Source organism: Patiria miniata, unplaced genomic scaffold (assembly GCF_015706575.1).
Source record: "Patiria miniata isolate m_02_andy unplaced genomic scaffold, ASM1570657v1 HiC_scaffold_8, whole genome shotgun sequence".
Taxonomy (NCBI): domain Eukaryota; kingdom Metazoa; phylum Echinodermata; class Asteroidea; order Valvatida; family Asterinidae; genus Patiria; species Patiria miniata.
The window spans coordinates 3,915,383-3,929,434 of record NW_024037075.1 but is presented as its reverse complement, the minus strand read 5'-3'; the positions used below and the strand labels follow the sequence as shown (position 1 = coordinate 3,929,434).

The window sequence follows — 14,052 nt, the reverse complement described above, 5'->3', positions numbered from 1 at the left end:
AAGGCATGAAATTTGGCACACAGTCGGAGTATGTCATGGGAAAGATATCTGGCTATAGGGCCATTGCAGATTTGTCCTTTGAACAAAACTAACATAGAATAATATTAACAAGCAATTTTCAAAATGGCGGCAATTGCATGTTATCCTATGATTTTTTTTTCAAAGGACAAATCTGCGATGGCCCTATAGCCAAAGTCATTCCCAGTTTATACTCTGACTGTGTGCCACATGTCATGCTTTTTTCATCACATGAACAATTCCATCATATTGTGCGCCAATCTGCCTGACTAGATGCACTTTACATAACAATGGAGGGTTGTTCTGTCTCAGTGGGCTGAACTCTTTTCCGGCCAGCAAGCATCACTGAACCTTCGAATATAGGGTTGTATGTAGCTATGTAGCTTAGCTCTTGTCACTGTGCTTTTCGTTGGACAGTACCTGACGTCTATGGATGATCCATTCAGCTATGACAGGCATCAGAACAATGAGATATAATCCACCCAACACAACAAAAGCAATATCATAACTACCTGTCCGCTCATAGATCCAACCTGTCAACAAGATACAAAAGGTGCAGAACTTGAACAACAGGTGTTTGCAATTAAAGGTCTGTTCGATTAAATTGACGTGGATGATTGAGAAGTGTTTTAATTATATATTAGGCATATAGACATTTGGAAAGGTATGCCGAAAAATGACACACTGCGTCACTTTTCCGCCGCAACGGCATGTGGATGCAGCTTTCCATTTGAGTTTGATTTTGGAGTTTGCTAATCATTTTTTTTAACAGAAAGGATAATACAATTCATCAAAAGAACCAACCAATGTTGTAGAGTCTTACCGGGCACTGATCCCAGGAATATTCTAGCGATTCCACCGACCAGATCGATGTATCCAAAGGCACTCGCCAGGCCGTCCTCTCCCGCTATCTCCTTCGCCAAGACATCCACCAAGCAGTACACCAACCCGAAGAAACTACCAAAGATTATGGTCACAATCATCATGGGCCAGAACGTATTAAGAAACGGATCTATGGCTAGTGCCAATGAACACAGAGTTATACAGAGTACAAGACCGAATCTGACGCTGACTACCCGCTGGTCAATGAGTTTACCCCAGACAATCTTGGTGATAATTTGTCCAACGCCTGCTGCCGCGACGAAAGTCACTGCCTGACTGGAGTCAAATCCCTTAGCCTTTGCGTGTGGTATAAAGTACAAGTACCAGGAGATCCCAATCAAATAGGTTCCTAACATGACTAGACCGATCATCCAGAAGACAAACTTGGTGAAAATTGACAAGTTGAAGGTTTCAAGGAGCGATTTGGATCTTGCAGGAGCTTGATCAGTGGCTTTAGTGGGGTCTGTAATCTCATCTGCACTTGGGATGGAGGTATAACCAGACTTATCTTCATCTGAACTAGGAGGGTTTCTGAGCAGCGCCCCCGCAGCGATTATATGCAGACACAGTCCACCATACAAGAGTAGAGCGCCTCTCCATCCATAGGTGTCTAGTAGGACCTGCGCCGTAGGCGCTATGATGATCATAGACAGAGAGTCACCTGCACTAGCGAGGCTCATAGCCAGAGCAAAGCGATGGTCGAAGTAACGGCCAATCATGGCTTTAGTCAGGATGATAGGAGCCGAGAAACCTACACCTGTTTTGAAAACACATGAATAAAAGTTTAAAACATGAATCCATTAAAATGAAAATTTGAAATATTTATCCGCAACGGAGGCTGATGGCTAGAAATCAAAGTGCTTATAAAAAAAATGGAAACGAAGTCAGTGTGAACAAAACATCAGTCAAATCTACAAGCCCTAATAACAGAATTGGTTGAAGAATGTTTGAATAGGCCTACCTGATATGACTGACAAACATAAGAGGAACTGGATCGTTGTCTGAGCAAAAGATGCAGAGATGATACCACAAGCAGCTATCAAACTCATCACCATGACAACAGGTCTGTAGCCAAATCTTTCACCGATTGGTCCAGCGAGAGGGCCTTAAATAAGCAAAAGTCACACAAATACACTTCACATAAACTTTTTGGCCCTTAAACTAGCAGAGTTTTCATCCCTATCTGATATGTTTGGACTTGTTTTCATCGAAGCAGTATTCATTAACTTAAAACGCGCCTATTACCTATAATAAGCCCAAAGAAACAGTATATCCGCATGTAGGTGGATGATAAACATAATGATAATTATTGGTGAAATAAAGAAAAAATAATTAATTCGATCGATGTTTTGTACCTGTCAAGCTCCTAACGCCAGCAACCATAGCGGCCACTTCACCAGTCAGTGCCGTATTATGCGTCAAACCAACCGTCAAACTCGGAAGCAAAACTCCCATGGCTTTCAAGAATCCACTCCATAGAAGGAACGTGATCAGTCCTCCGACCACCACCAGCCATCCCCAACCGCCGTCAGGCACCCGTGGTTTCTCCCCCATCACTGCCTCGGTAGCGCCGCTTCCCATATTCTCCTCAGACTCATAATTTCTGCGCATTTTGCGAGGTTTATCCAGAAAGTTGCGAGAGTTTCCGTATCGAAAATGGATACAAGGTCATGTGTCTGCTATAAAAGCCAGCAATTTCAATTTTGTTTCAATGTTGCCCGATGTGAACAATAATATTATGATGACTAATCCAACGCTCCATATACCGGGTCAGCACACAATACTAGCCTTATATTACGTGCAGACGTGTAACTATACACATGGATAGTTTTCATTCAAATTGATAATAGTAACTAACACTTGTAGAATGACTGAGTATCCACATTATTCCGTGCATCGTAGAACATATAATGCAATATGATACTCTATTACAATTTCGTTCCACTTGATAGCTTTGGTGACCAAGGCTGTCTTACGAGCGAGCAGCCGCTACCGTACAGCTTAGGCTGATTTGTCCGGTCTGCGTATTTTTTTTTGCAGCATACATGTGTACATCGTATTTTAACCAATCACATCACCCTATACGTGATTATTTATCACTCTGTGTGGATGGAAGGCAAGTAGGTTCTCGTGGTGTTTTCCCTTCAATTAAACCTATCCCAACCATTACAAATATTTGATGAAAAAAAACGGGCATGTTGGCTCGAACCACAGATCTTGCGATCCGATAGTTCACTCCACTATGTGGCAGCTCGACGAAAGCCTTTCTTTAAAATGCTTCAATGTGCATGCATGACTGAGTGATATCAATGGTGTGACGTCATTGTTAGTCGAACATGAGCTGATCATGACTCCATTGACGATGTGCGCTGCAGATAAAAACACCGCGTCCGGTCTGTACTTGCCACAGCACGTACAGCGCCGCACACATGAGACTCGACGATCAAGTTGCTTGCCTGCACCACTGATCTCTATTATACCATGGAGCATACTGTCAAGTATAATAGAGATCAGTGGCCTGCACACGTACGCCCCCCCCCCTCCCTCCACACACCCACACGCTTGTGTATGGTGTAAAACGAGGATTTTCTTTTGTTCCTCTGCCCTTTTCCTTTGTTTGTACTCTGAACTCTAACTTTTTCGCAACAGCTCTCATTGGTTTTGTACACACATTCTCAAATTTGTATCCTTGTGGAGACATTTCTTTGTTCTCGTGTAGTAAAGTTTTCGAGTTTGAAAGTGAAGTTTCAGAATGCTCTTATTTTAACCAGAATTAATTTCCTTGGCTGAAATTCGGACTTAATATCCCTTTTCTAAAACTCTTCCATTTGCGACAAATCAACCCACCTTGGAAATTCCTAGTTTTTGAGTAAAATCCATATAGGGCCTATCTATTTCGTAAAAACCTTGTGGAGACCTATTCATCTATAGAAATTGCCCTGTGGAGACCTATACAATCTTGTGTTCCCTATTGTGGAAATGTCTCCACAAGGATACAAATTTGCGCTCACGTTTTCTAATCGAGGTCTTCCTCGATTTGGTTCCTGTCCATATCCTTAAACAGTTCGTACAGTAACCATTCTCCAAGGGCGGGGGGGGGGGGTTAAAAATGGTTCCCCAAAAAGTGGGTCCAAAAACTTACGGCGAGGGGTTCGGGGCCTCCAATGTGGCATAACGCATACAAAAAAAACCTAGTGAAAAGTTGTTTTATACAAATTCGGAAAGTTTTGTGCACACCGAATTTGCCCAAATCATATTCGACAGTTGGCTTATTTTCGCATAGAATGCACAGAATATTAAGGATCAATTGTTTTGCAAACTGGATGCCCATTGTACTCGGTCAAAAACGCTGCTCCAGAGGGTCAAGGTAACTTCCAATGAAACAACAACCACGATACAGTATATACGGTAGTTATACGGTGGTGTTAAACACCACCGTATAACTACCGTATATACCGTATAAATCACACAGGATGCAAATTGAATATAAAACAATGCAAATGGCGAAAAAATGATTTATTTATCTCATTTTGCTTGAACTGAAGTATTTATCTATTTCAATAAATTATTTAAAACGTAAATCAGATTTAAACTAACCCCAATTGGGAGCATACACGAGGGCACGAATTCTTTTAAACGTGGAGAACATTTATAAAATAGAGGATAGAGAGGAGTGTATCATTGGTAAAGGTTGAATCAATTGAATAGATTCAGGTATTTGTAATGGATCGAGGTTGGGCAAAAGTTACTCTAAAAGTGGTCACTGCATGACATAACACTAAGAAGGGATATGGACACTTAAGTTGTTTCTGGAGGCCGTCCTGTTTGATGCAACATTGACCAAGATTCATTGTGTTGATTTTATTTGGCTTCATACTTTTGAATCGCTCTGTATATGCATTACAAAATAAATTATAATTAATTCCCCATTCACAGATTTAATCTAAAATTGACGTAAAACATTGTTACAGTTTGTGTGTACTTTCAAGAGAGAAAACAAAAACATTTTAAACCACCTTTTAATAACTTAATAATCATTAAATTAGTTAGGACACGTTGCCTTGTTCGGAAATAATTTAAACATTAAACATAATTTCAGAATCTGTGCCTTCATAACTAAATGGTGAAAAAAAACAATTGTGAAGCCAATTATAAATCTACCCGCAGTATATTCTAAAAGATATTAATCTTCATGAAATTGGGTTTCCCCTAAATCCCTTTAACCAAACAAAACAATGCTCAATTTTCTAAATGAAAGACATCCATCCATGAATGGGCGATTTTGTGAACGAGATTCATGTAACTTGAAAAATAATACGAAAGATGTTACCGTATATAATGTTACAAACTATCTCGTTTTCCTACTGTATATACGTGCCCCATTTCCACTTCTGTTTTTGACTGCCGTCGCATTGTTGAAGAATGACGAAGTTTTTGTCACGTGACACGCCTAGACATTTCTTCGTCTGGACCTCAATCATTGCGCCGTTCTAGAAGGAAGAAACAAAGGAAATTGCACCTGCCTTCCACTGCTTATGGTTCATCTGAATCATGTTAGAACTGACACCATGAATGTTATAATGTCACTGATGCAAACGCTGTCATCGTCAACTGTAAGGTCATCAGGTCACCAGCAGCGTAGACACCGTCACTCGCGAAGATGTAATATTTTCCTTACGTGTTATTGTCGCTGACATTGTTACGTCGTTGATGTCATAGTCATCGTTAACTCCGTCATCACCATACATTGTCTATCTTGCAGATGCCGTATTTTTCAGAGGTGTGAAATCTCAGCTTTAAAACTGATTTAAGCTTTTTTTGTTTTGGATTTCAGCTTTTTTCCCTCACTTGCTATGTACAAAAGTAAAGGAGATTTCATAGTTCAGCTTTTTTACACCTTTTTCAGGTGTTTTCAGCTCTTTTATCAGTGGTCACTCACACCGCTGTTTTCCAAAGTGTTTAACTTGTCTAAATTGTCAATTTTAAAGACGGAGTTCGTTAAATAGCCAACTTTGTTCTCAACAATTACAACCCCAAACGCTTCTCTAGCAGCTATCACTCACACCACCTTTCTTAAAGCACGACACACAGTGAAAACCACACCATGTCCAAATCACCCCAATCAAGATCATCACAATACTAATACCTTTGCGTGTTGAAACTGAAAGATGCGAACGGCTCTGCAGTTTGACAGTCCAACTCTTTCTGTCGATTTCCACGGCAACGCGCATTTACTCTCGTGCTGGAGGCGACCTTTCTTGCTCAGAGAAAAGGCCTGTCGATCAAATCGCCAAGAAATCAATGATCCGAGTTGTCTTCCATCATACAATCCAATAATATTATTATTCTTATTGAGTTAGAAAGAGCAAGACCGTGACTGTTTTGGACTTATAGGCATGCGATGCGAACTTTGTCATTGCCAAAATTGTATTGGGCCAATTGTATGCAAGTAAAGATTTTCTGTGCAATATCAAGTAAAAAGAAATTATAAATTTCAATCATAAATGTATAATTTCAATAAACATGTTACCTGATGGCCGCCTTGTCCATGGCAGGGATATAAACCCAACGGTCCGTTGGATGCTCTGTCTAAGCATTTGTTCACACCGATATTTCTCATCTGTAGAATATAACAACAATTGTATTCCAGCAATACTCAATTGTCAACAGTGCTAATAAATACCGCCCTCTTGCGTTCTTATATAACGATGCATCATGTTGAAGTTCAAGTCCAGTGAAACGAATTTTCTTTATAAACAGTGTCAATCTTATTCATGAGATGGAATTTGCGTCGGGGTGATGTAAATCAATATTAGGTTTTGCCCTTCACCGACATATAAACACTGCATACTCAGTGTGTTACCTCCCGAGTGAAAGTTAGGAACAGAAATCACTCGAGTGGGACTGTCAATCCTTAAGACTTGTTCATTTGGGCGCTTCAACTTACCTCTCCTCTCGTCTGCACATCCATGTCTGGTACATCGAGTTCAGGATAAACGTTATCCAAGTACCACTTGAAATCCTTACACTGGAGACGTTCCTTTAGCGCCAGTCTGTCTGAAACGTCTCCGTACGATCTGGATTTCAACTCGGGTCTCATGGAGTAGAAAAGAGGTTTAAAGTCATCCAGCCAGACCTCAACTACACGTTGAGTATTCCGTAGGAAAGTTCTGTTCAAATACGAACGATAACAGAAAGGTGTTGAATTCTGAAATTGTAAATTGAAAATATATTGAAAAGATCGACAACAAACGATTGTTTTGTTTGAGTTTTGTGTAAACTTACTTTACATTACCATCTGGAAATTTATAGGGTTGTGTTTTTCTAAATATGTGACCGACTCTTGAACACGGTAGAATTTCCATCGAACCGCCGCACATCCATGTCTACGAAAGAGGGAGATAATGTCAAAAAAATTAATTTTACCAAAAAAAAAAAAATTGAACTTGTTGCGAATCTTGAAACTGTAATAAAACTGCACTAAACGAGCCAACCTGTAAAGGGATCGACAAAAGCATAAGAACACAGAGACAAAACACGGAAAAATACAGGAGAAAAGGTTTGGATATTTACCCTGAGAGACAACTCAATGTTCTCTCCTCCCCATATGTCCATGCCTTTATCGTAAGATCCCAGCTTGTAAAACCAGTCACGATCAATTGAAAACAATCCACCTGCTATAGCTGGCGTCCTGCAGTAATGAGCAACAAAGCAGCTCCAATAAGAGTACATATTTAACACATCTCCAATCAACTCTCTGTTAGTTGAAGGAGAGGTATTATTTTGGAGGAAAAAAAGTGTGTTATCACTTGAAACGTTTATTCTCATCTCCCTGTGTGGTTTGAAAATAACATTGACGGTTGAGATGCAAAGTTGTTTCTACTCACTTTGTGCCAAAACGTAAATACAATAAAGTAAATGATATCAATTAAGAAAAGACAGATTTTGAAAGTACCGTATAGGATACGATTCATCTTGTCTTCTCTTGAGTTCCCGGCGTGGTAGACCCACCCAATGGAACTGTAGATCCCACTCAAACGCTCCCATGATCTCACCAGATCCTTCATACCTGTTTATAAAATTAGTATAATGTACCATAATAATACTTTATAAAACAAGTATAATAGTCAATGGTAATCACGTGAAGTAGAAAATTGCAGGCAAGAATTCACAAGGACAGTAATAATCACATATCAGCAATAGAGGGCGCTGCAATATCCTACCATTCACCAACCTACCTAAAGGTGGTAGCATCAATGCTATCAAGTGCAGGACACACCACCCTGGTCCTTTCCTCCCATATCCTCTGCAGTAACGGCTCCAACCAACCCACATGACATTCCACGTGTGAATCCAGGAATGTTAGTACGGTTCCTTGAGCGATCTCGGCCCCACGTAGTCTGGCTCGAATCAAGCCTTGGCGCTGGGCTAGACGGAGGATCTTGACCTTGGGAAACTTGGACATGTACTCATCAAGGGGCTGCTTTAAATACTCTGAATAAGAGAGACAAGAAAGTCTTATCAGGTTATTAAACGACCAGGTACTGGAATGACACCTGTCGACTCATGTATGATTTGTTTTCATATTAGTCTCTCAATTATTTAATTACTCGTGTAGGACCGATGAAAACGAAACAAATTTTGGATAACGTCTGGTCTCGATACATCTGGAATTGATTATTTCGTATCGACCAACCTCTCTGACTGAAGTCATCGACGAGTATAATCTCCTTGACCAGTTCAGGCGGTGATCTGTTCAGAACACTGTGTACCGTGCGTAGTAATGTCGACCAAGATTCCTCAGTGAAGCAGATAATGATTGTTGTGTCTGGAAGATCATCCACGTATTTCTTCCTCTTACACCTACAAGGGGGATAAAAAGAACAAGGCGGTGCTGAATTAAAGTTTATCAGTTACTCTCGAATTGGAGGAATTGCGCGACAAGCTAGGGGAGTCATTTTGGCGTCGCGGTACTCTCCACGCCTTTCACTTCTCTGACCTGGGTTCCAATCCCACTCGACACAGACCGACCTCCGGATCGGATGTTCAGTCCCTACCTGATTCAGTGGGTTTGCCCTTGAGTATCATCCAGGGGGTTTCCTCCCACCTCTTCAACTAAAATTTCTTCACCGTCTTCTCACTTAAGGTTTCCTTATCCTTCCGAACTGGAAAACATGTACACTTTGGATGTACCCCCCTCGATTCATTACCGAAAAGAAACTGAGTACTTTTTTTTTCAAGTTACATGAAGCGGATGTCGGGATGATCACCAGAAGTCATATGAAGAGACTAGAGCGGGACTTACATTTGCGGCCTTTTTTCCGGCACAGCTCTTTCGAGTGAGATCATATCACTCACGAACTCATTAAAGGAAGCATGTCTGAACCCCTCGGCGACCCTGCCGGCATCTTTCCCTTCTGTCCTCACCCCTTTACCCATCTCTCCTGGGCCGTTGGGGTCACGTGGTTTGGAGGTAACATCAAGGTCACGAACATAATGATACGTGGGCGGCTTCTGGTTCAACAAAGATCGAGATTATGAGTTTATTTTTGGTTTCTATACCTGCCTGGGAGGCACATGCCGATTTTTGTGGTCGACAGTGAAAACAAATTGCCCTTTTCTTTGGCTCAAATACTTTGGTGTATTCTTCCCAAGGCCATGTTAATTTATTTTAAGCTGTTCGGTTTTTATCATTTGGACATGCATCGACAGGAGCACGAATTTTATTTCTTTTCTACAATATTTAGGTGATATTTGCTCAAATAAATTGCTCCAAAGCCATGTTTATTAACATTTAGCTATATGCATGATACATGTAATTTTTTTCCTTGTCAGTCTGAAGCATGTAGGCGATAGTATGTTACACTCAGCGTGAAGCCACACACTCGGATCATCAATCATGTGCAGCCTACCTCATTAATTCACAGTTACCACTGCCTATGTAATTTCTACACGGCTCGCTATAGATATCAAGCATCTCAGCCTGATAACCCAGACAGCAGAGTTCTTAATTTCCGTTCCTTATTAGAAGGCATAATAAGGGAAGGCTTATCATGTCACAATAAGATGTCACTCAAATGCTTCAAGGTACATGTACATTCATATTAAACGTTTACAAAAACATATGAAATAAACCCTAGTTTATTTGTTTTTTATTTTCCGTCTCCTCTTAAGTAAAGATTTTTTTTAGCCACAATCACAAAATACATCTGTGCTTCCTTTCATTATTATAACTTTCTAATTTACAAATTATTAAAGTGTTGAGGTGAAATCAAGCATGCATCTTTTCCCACAAACATCAACAGCTTTTTTCCCACATGAAACAAATATCCTGATTTCCCTCGCGTTCTCGTGGGAGTCTAAGTCTAGTTTCCGTTGAGAAAAAAAAATAACCCAACATGTGCCTCTTTTGTGAATAACATGCGCAAGAACATCCTGTAAAATGGTTACAGCCTGAGATAAATTTAGAACAAAAAATTTTCTGAACGAGAAGCTTAAAGGGTTAAAAGTGAAACATTTGAAGCAATCTGAAACTTAACTACCTTTGTTGCAGAGTGTGGTGGTGTCTTCTTCTCAATCGATCCGGACGTACTTTCAAGATACTCAGAGATCGATTCCGAAGCCTGGTTGTCTGTTTCTCCGTCCTTCTCATGATGATCGACACCTTGATCGACATTGTGTCTTCGAATTTGATCGACACCTTCCTTGCGGTGGTCGTCGATCGGCTGTCTTTCGTTGTGATCTAAATTGTGTCCGTTTGGTGCGACATTCTGTCTGTCATTTTGATTGACACTCTCCAGGTCTTTTTGTCTACTCCTTACGTCGAATTCCTCCTCTGCATGTGTTGGATTGTCATTTGCCATGGCAACGACGTTGTGTTGCTGTTGAAAATTCACAACGCCATCTTTTCCTTTCTTGACCAGGCCCGACCGTTGTCGATCTACGAGTCCGACACGTGGGTTTTCTCTGGGTAGTTGCGGTCCTATCTCGACTTGGTCATGTTTCAATTTTTCAATTTCAAACCTTCCATTGTCCTTTTCTCTCTCAATGTCTCTCTTCTGGTCGCTGCCAAACGGGAGCTTGAGACTAAAATTGCTGTCAGGTGAAGTGGTGTAGGTTATAAGAAGCATGATGTCTACGGAAAACCACATCATTGATGTCAAGAAGATAACCTGAATAATCTTCTTAGAAGGCGCCATCTTGGAACAACGTAGTCAAAATGCACACAGGATCTCAGTCTATTGATGTATCAAAATAACTTTCGATTTTAAACTTGTAGGACTGGAAGTGATCTGACAATTTCTTTTCCTGCTTTCACCTTCTGAAATTGATCAGTTTTGTTTATCGAGTGAGGAAATAGCACGTCCAAAGGCAAAAACTTTATTTACCTGTCGCTCGGAAACTACATCCTTACAAAAAGTCTGTAAAACACCGGAGCGGAATGACGACCAACCGACCAACCTCAGATGAACCTATCTGCTCTTGCATCCTGAGTGAAACCACAAAGGGATTGTTAATGGATATCTCAAGATCAGGAACACATTAAACTGGTGTCACGTCCTCCTTAGACGCTTCCGCAAGCTACAGGAACTCGTTGTCCCCATCCAAAGGTCTGCAGGAACCATGTCACGCCTGGTCCTCATTCCTGCAAATGAAATCACATATATTTTGATGCATCAGATACCTTTCTGGTGACGTGGCCATATGAACTTAACTTAAACATTCGCGTTCACTGCGACAGCTGCTTTGTTTGTGTCGATATTTTAATGAAGTAAAGGTTGCAACGTGCCCACGCGAGCTGAACAAAAATTATCGATTTTTATTCTGTAATGCTGGGTTAATTTTCTATGCAACAACACCGTCGCATACAAGAATCAATGATTGTATAGAAGCAAAATTAAATTACTCTAAAATAATGTAACAATTTGGCAGTTGCATGCGCAAACAAGATATTTTAATGTTTGCCAAAACAAAAGTTAATTTGAAAGTTCCCATGTGTTTGAATTAGAAATAAACTCATATTTACCGAAATATGAAAGTGAATAATTGTTTGTTGGGGATTCGCAGTTTGTAATCAATATACATGAGCAACAGCTGCGATTGCTGGAGCAAATACACACGACATGAAAACGAGTAAATTTGACGAAGGATTTGAAAAACTAATATATTATCTAACTAGAATGTTTGTAAAGAAATAATATTTCTGCCATTGTATTTGTGAGTTGTAAACTCCAGATCAAGACGTGGCATAATTTCAGCCGAATGTGCACACACGTTCCTGTGTTTTACTGGAAGACCGATTGTGTATTATTTAAAACAATTAAGATATTTGGTTTGAATAGTAGATGCGTACGACATCGTAAGGATTATAGAAATTGATATTTATCCATGGAAACGTGAGTGAAAGATAATTTAATTTCATTCTGAATGATACATCACTTGGATGAGACTTCTTAAAGCGGGTTCTCAGTATGCATGCCTTTTTCATATTAATATAGTTGTCTTGTTCTCTTATCTCATGCTTTTCTTGGGTATTGTTGCACAAAAGAAACCAGACAGTCAATCAGACGATATGAATGAAGTCGAATTCAGAGATCGTCCGGGGATCGAGAGTTCATTTCAAGGCCATATGATATCCATATCGGCATATGCTACCGTGATCAAGAAACCAGCATACGCAGGGGAAAACATGGACATGTTTCATAACCTTAGGAATAATAGGAAAGCATAGTTTGGGAAGTGTCGGGTCACTGGTTATCAAATTTGTCTGATAACATTTCAAGATGGAAATTCGTAGACCACTGACGAATAAGAATGTGATTCGACAATAGCTGTATTATGTTTACACCAAATATAAAAAATAATCTGGAAAACGTATTAAACCCGAAATCCCCAGAAAAAAACTTAATAATATCAAATCGATCAACGGAGATGGCTCTTAATGAATTCAGTAGTAGTGAAACTAATAATTCACTCCACCTACTAATTGGGTTAGAGCACTCGCATAGTACACAATATGTAAGTCAGCGTTTTACTTTTTCGATTTATAATTTTATTATTATTATATTTATTTAGTTGCCTGTGTAGCCTACATATCTAGCTTTAAGCCCCTATTTTCCATCAAGAGGACATCATTTCTAGCTGACTGCATCTAGCATGCGGGTCCCCTGAGACATGCACAGCTGGCCGAACGATCCGCGTGGGATGAGGTCGCATACGGTCAAACAAGCAACATCGATCCCACTATATGCCTTGATACCACTCCCGACCACAGAATGACTCCAACGTCTACATGGTTATTGATATCAAAATATACATTTCATATGTCTGGTCCTGTTGCGTTATAGGAATGGAATGCTGGAATGGTGATTGTTTGGAGTCATTTATCTACAGAAATGAGAACACTAACTTCTTCATCTGGAAGAAGACAAAAATATTTCTAACCTTAAGTGTACTGCATCATAAATGAATTGGGATTTTTATCACAAGATTTAACAAAAAGAACGCAAACATCAAATAAATCACTATTCATTTATGTATTAGTAACGTATACTTTATATGATAAAAAAAAATTCAAACGTATTATTGTCTGAAGCAATATTGCTGCGATACTGTACTGTCTAACCGACCGAGATGTCTGAATCGGTGAACGATTCATAATTAAATAAACTGACTCCAAATTAATATTGTTCTTACTGTACCTGATTTTGCAGAACGCGTCGAAGACTTTGCGAATTCGAAGTTGGGAAAAAGGAGGAAAAGAAATCCCACATCTGTCTCTTCCTCCACTTCGTCCCTGGCAGGTCCATCAAAGCTGAGGGCATACCATTCTCACGGTCACCATCGCTGCATAGTTCATTGAGAGTCCTTCAAACTTGAAACTTCAAGTACATGCTGAAAAATCACAGTTAGTATCCGAAACGATTCTTTACATCTAGACTCCATTTTGACGGACGTTGGAGCCACGTACTGCACCACAGGCCGTCTCTCACATGTTCGTAAGTACACTTTCTCAAGAACATTGTTAAAAAATTCTGTATCAACTGCGTTCAGCTCATGGTCGCGCCAGCTGGCTCGACTGTCATTCATATTATGTTAATAAGGACAATTGTTTAACCAATCAGCGTTCGTCTCGGGCGCAATACGCGCAGT

The 14,052-nt window shown here is 40.1% G+C and overlaps 2 protein-coding genes across 2 annotated transcripts; both read right to left on the bottom strand.

Annotated features, from left to right (window-relative positions):
- Positions 1–206: 206 nt before the first annotated feature.
- LOC119719267 (monocarboxylate transporter 13-like) lies at positions 207–3,156 on the bottom strand. The gene is made up of 4 exons (XM_038188652.1): positions 2,256–3,156; positions 1,862–2,005; positions 842–1,657; positions 207–551 (listed from the first exon to the last, which is right to left on the bottom strand). The coding sequence occupies exons 1-4, from the start codon at positions 2,509–2,511 to the stop codon at positions 403–405; spliced, it is 1,365 nt and encodes a 454-aa protein (XP_038044580.1). The 5' UTR covers positions 2,512–3,156; the 3' UTR covers positions 207–402.
- Positions 3,157–4,380: 1,224 nt separating this feature from the next.
- Positions 4,381–13,994, bottom strand: LOC119719232 (polypeptide N-acetylgalactosaminyltransferase 1-like). The gene is made up of 12 exons (XM_038188604.1): positions 13,602–13,994; positions 10,443–11,545; positions 9,206–9,414; positions 8,597–8,763; positions 8,139–8,394; positions 7,856–7,969; positions 7,474–7,591; positions 7,186–7,286; positions 6,848–7,070; positions 6,431–6,520; positions 6,047–6,175; positions 4,381–5,390 (listed from the first exon to the last, which is right to left on the bottom strand). Exons 2-12 carry the CDS (start codon positions 11,097–11,099, stop codon positions 5,262–5,264), a joined length of 2,193 nt encoding a protein of 730 aa, XP_038044532.1. The 5' UTR covers positions 11,100–11,545; positions 13,602–13,994; the 3' UTR covers positions 4,381–5,261.
- Between the last annotated feature and the right edge of the window lie 58 nt (positions 13,995–14,052).

Bases quoted from the DNA above. Each gene is read 5' to 3' on its own strand.
- LOC119719232 (XM_038188604.1), bottom strand. From the start codon at position 11,099: ATGGCGCCTTCTAAGAAGATTATTCAGGTTATCTTCTTGACATCAATG. The intron at 8,395-8,596 runs GTTGGTCGATAC...TCTCTTATTCAG, and splicing joins CGATGACTTCAGTCAGAGAG to AGTATTTAAAGCAGCCCCTT. The intron at 6,521-6,847 runs GTAAGTTGAAGC...TATATTCTACAG, and splicing joins ATGTGCAGACGAGAGGAGAG to ATGAGAAATATCGGTGTGAA.
- LOC119719267 (XM_038188652.1), bottom strand. From the start codon at position 2,511: ATGCGCAGAAATTATGAGTCTGAGGAGAATATGGGAAGCGGCGCTACC. The intron at 1,658-1,861 runs GTAGGCCTATTC...TTTTCAAAACAG, and splicing joins ATGTTTGTCAGTCATATCAG to GTGTAGGTTTCTCGGCTCCT. The intron at 552-841 runs GTAAGACTCTAC...TCTTGTTGACAG, and splicing joins ATTCCTGGGATCAGTGCCCG to GTTGGATCTATGAGCGGACA.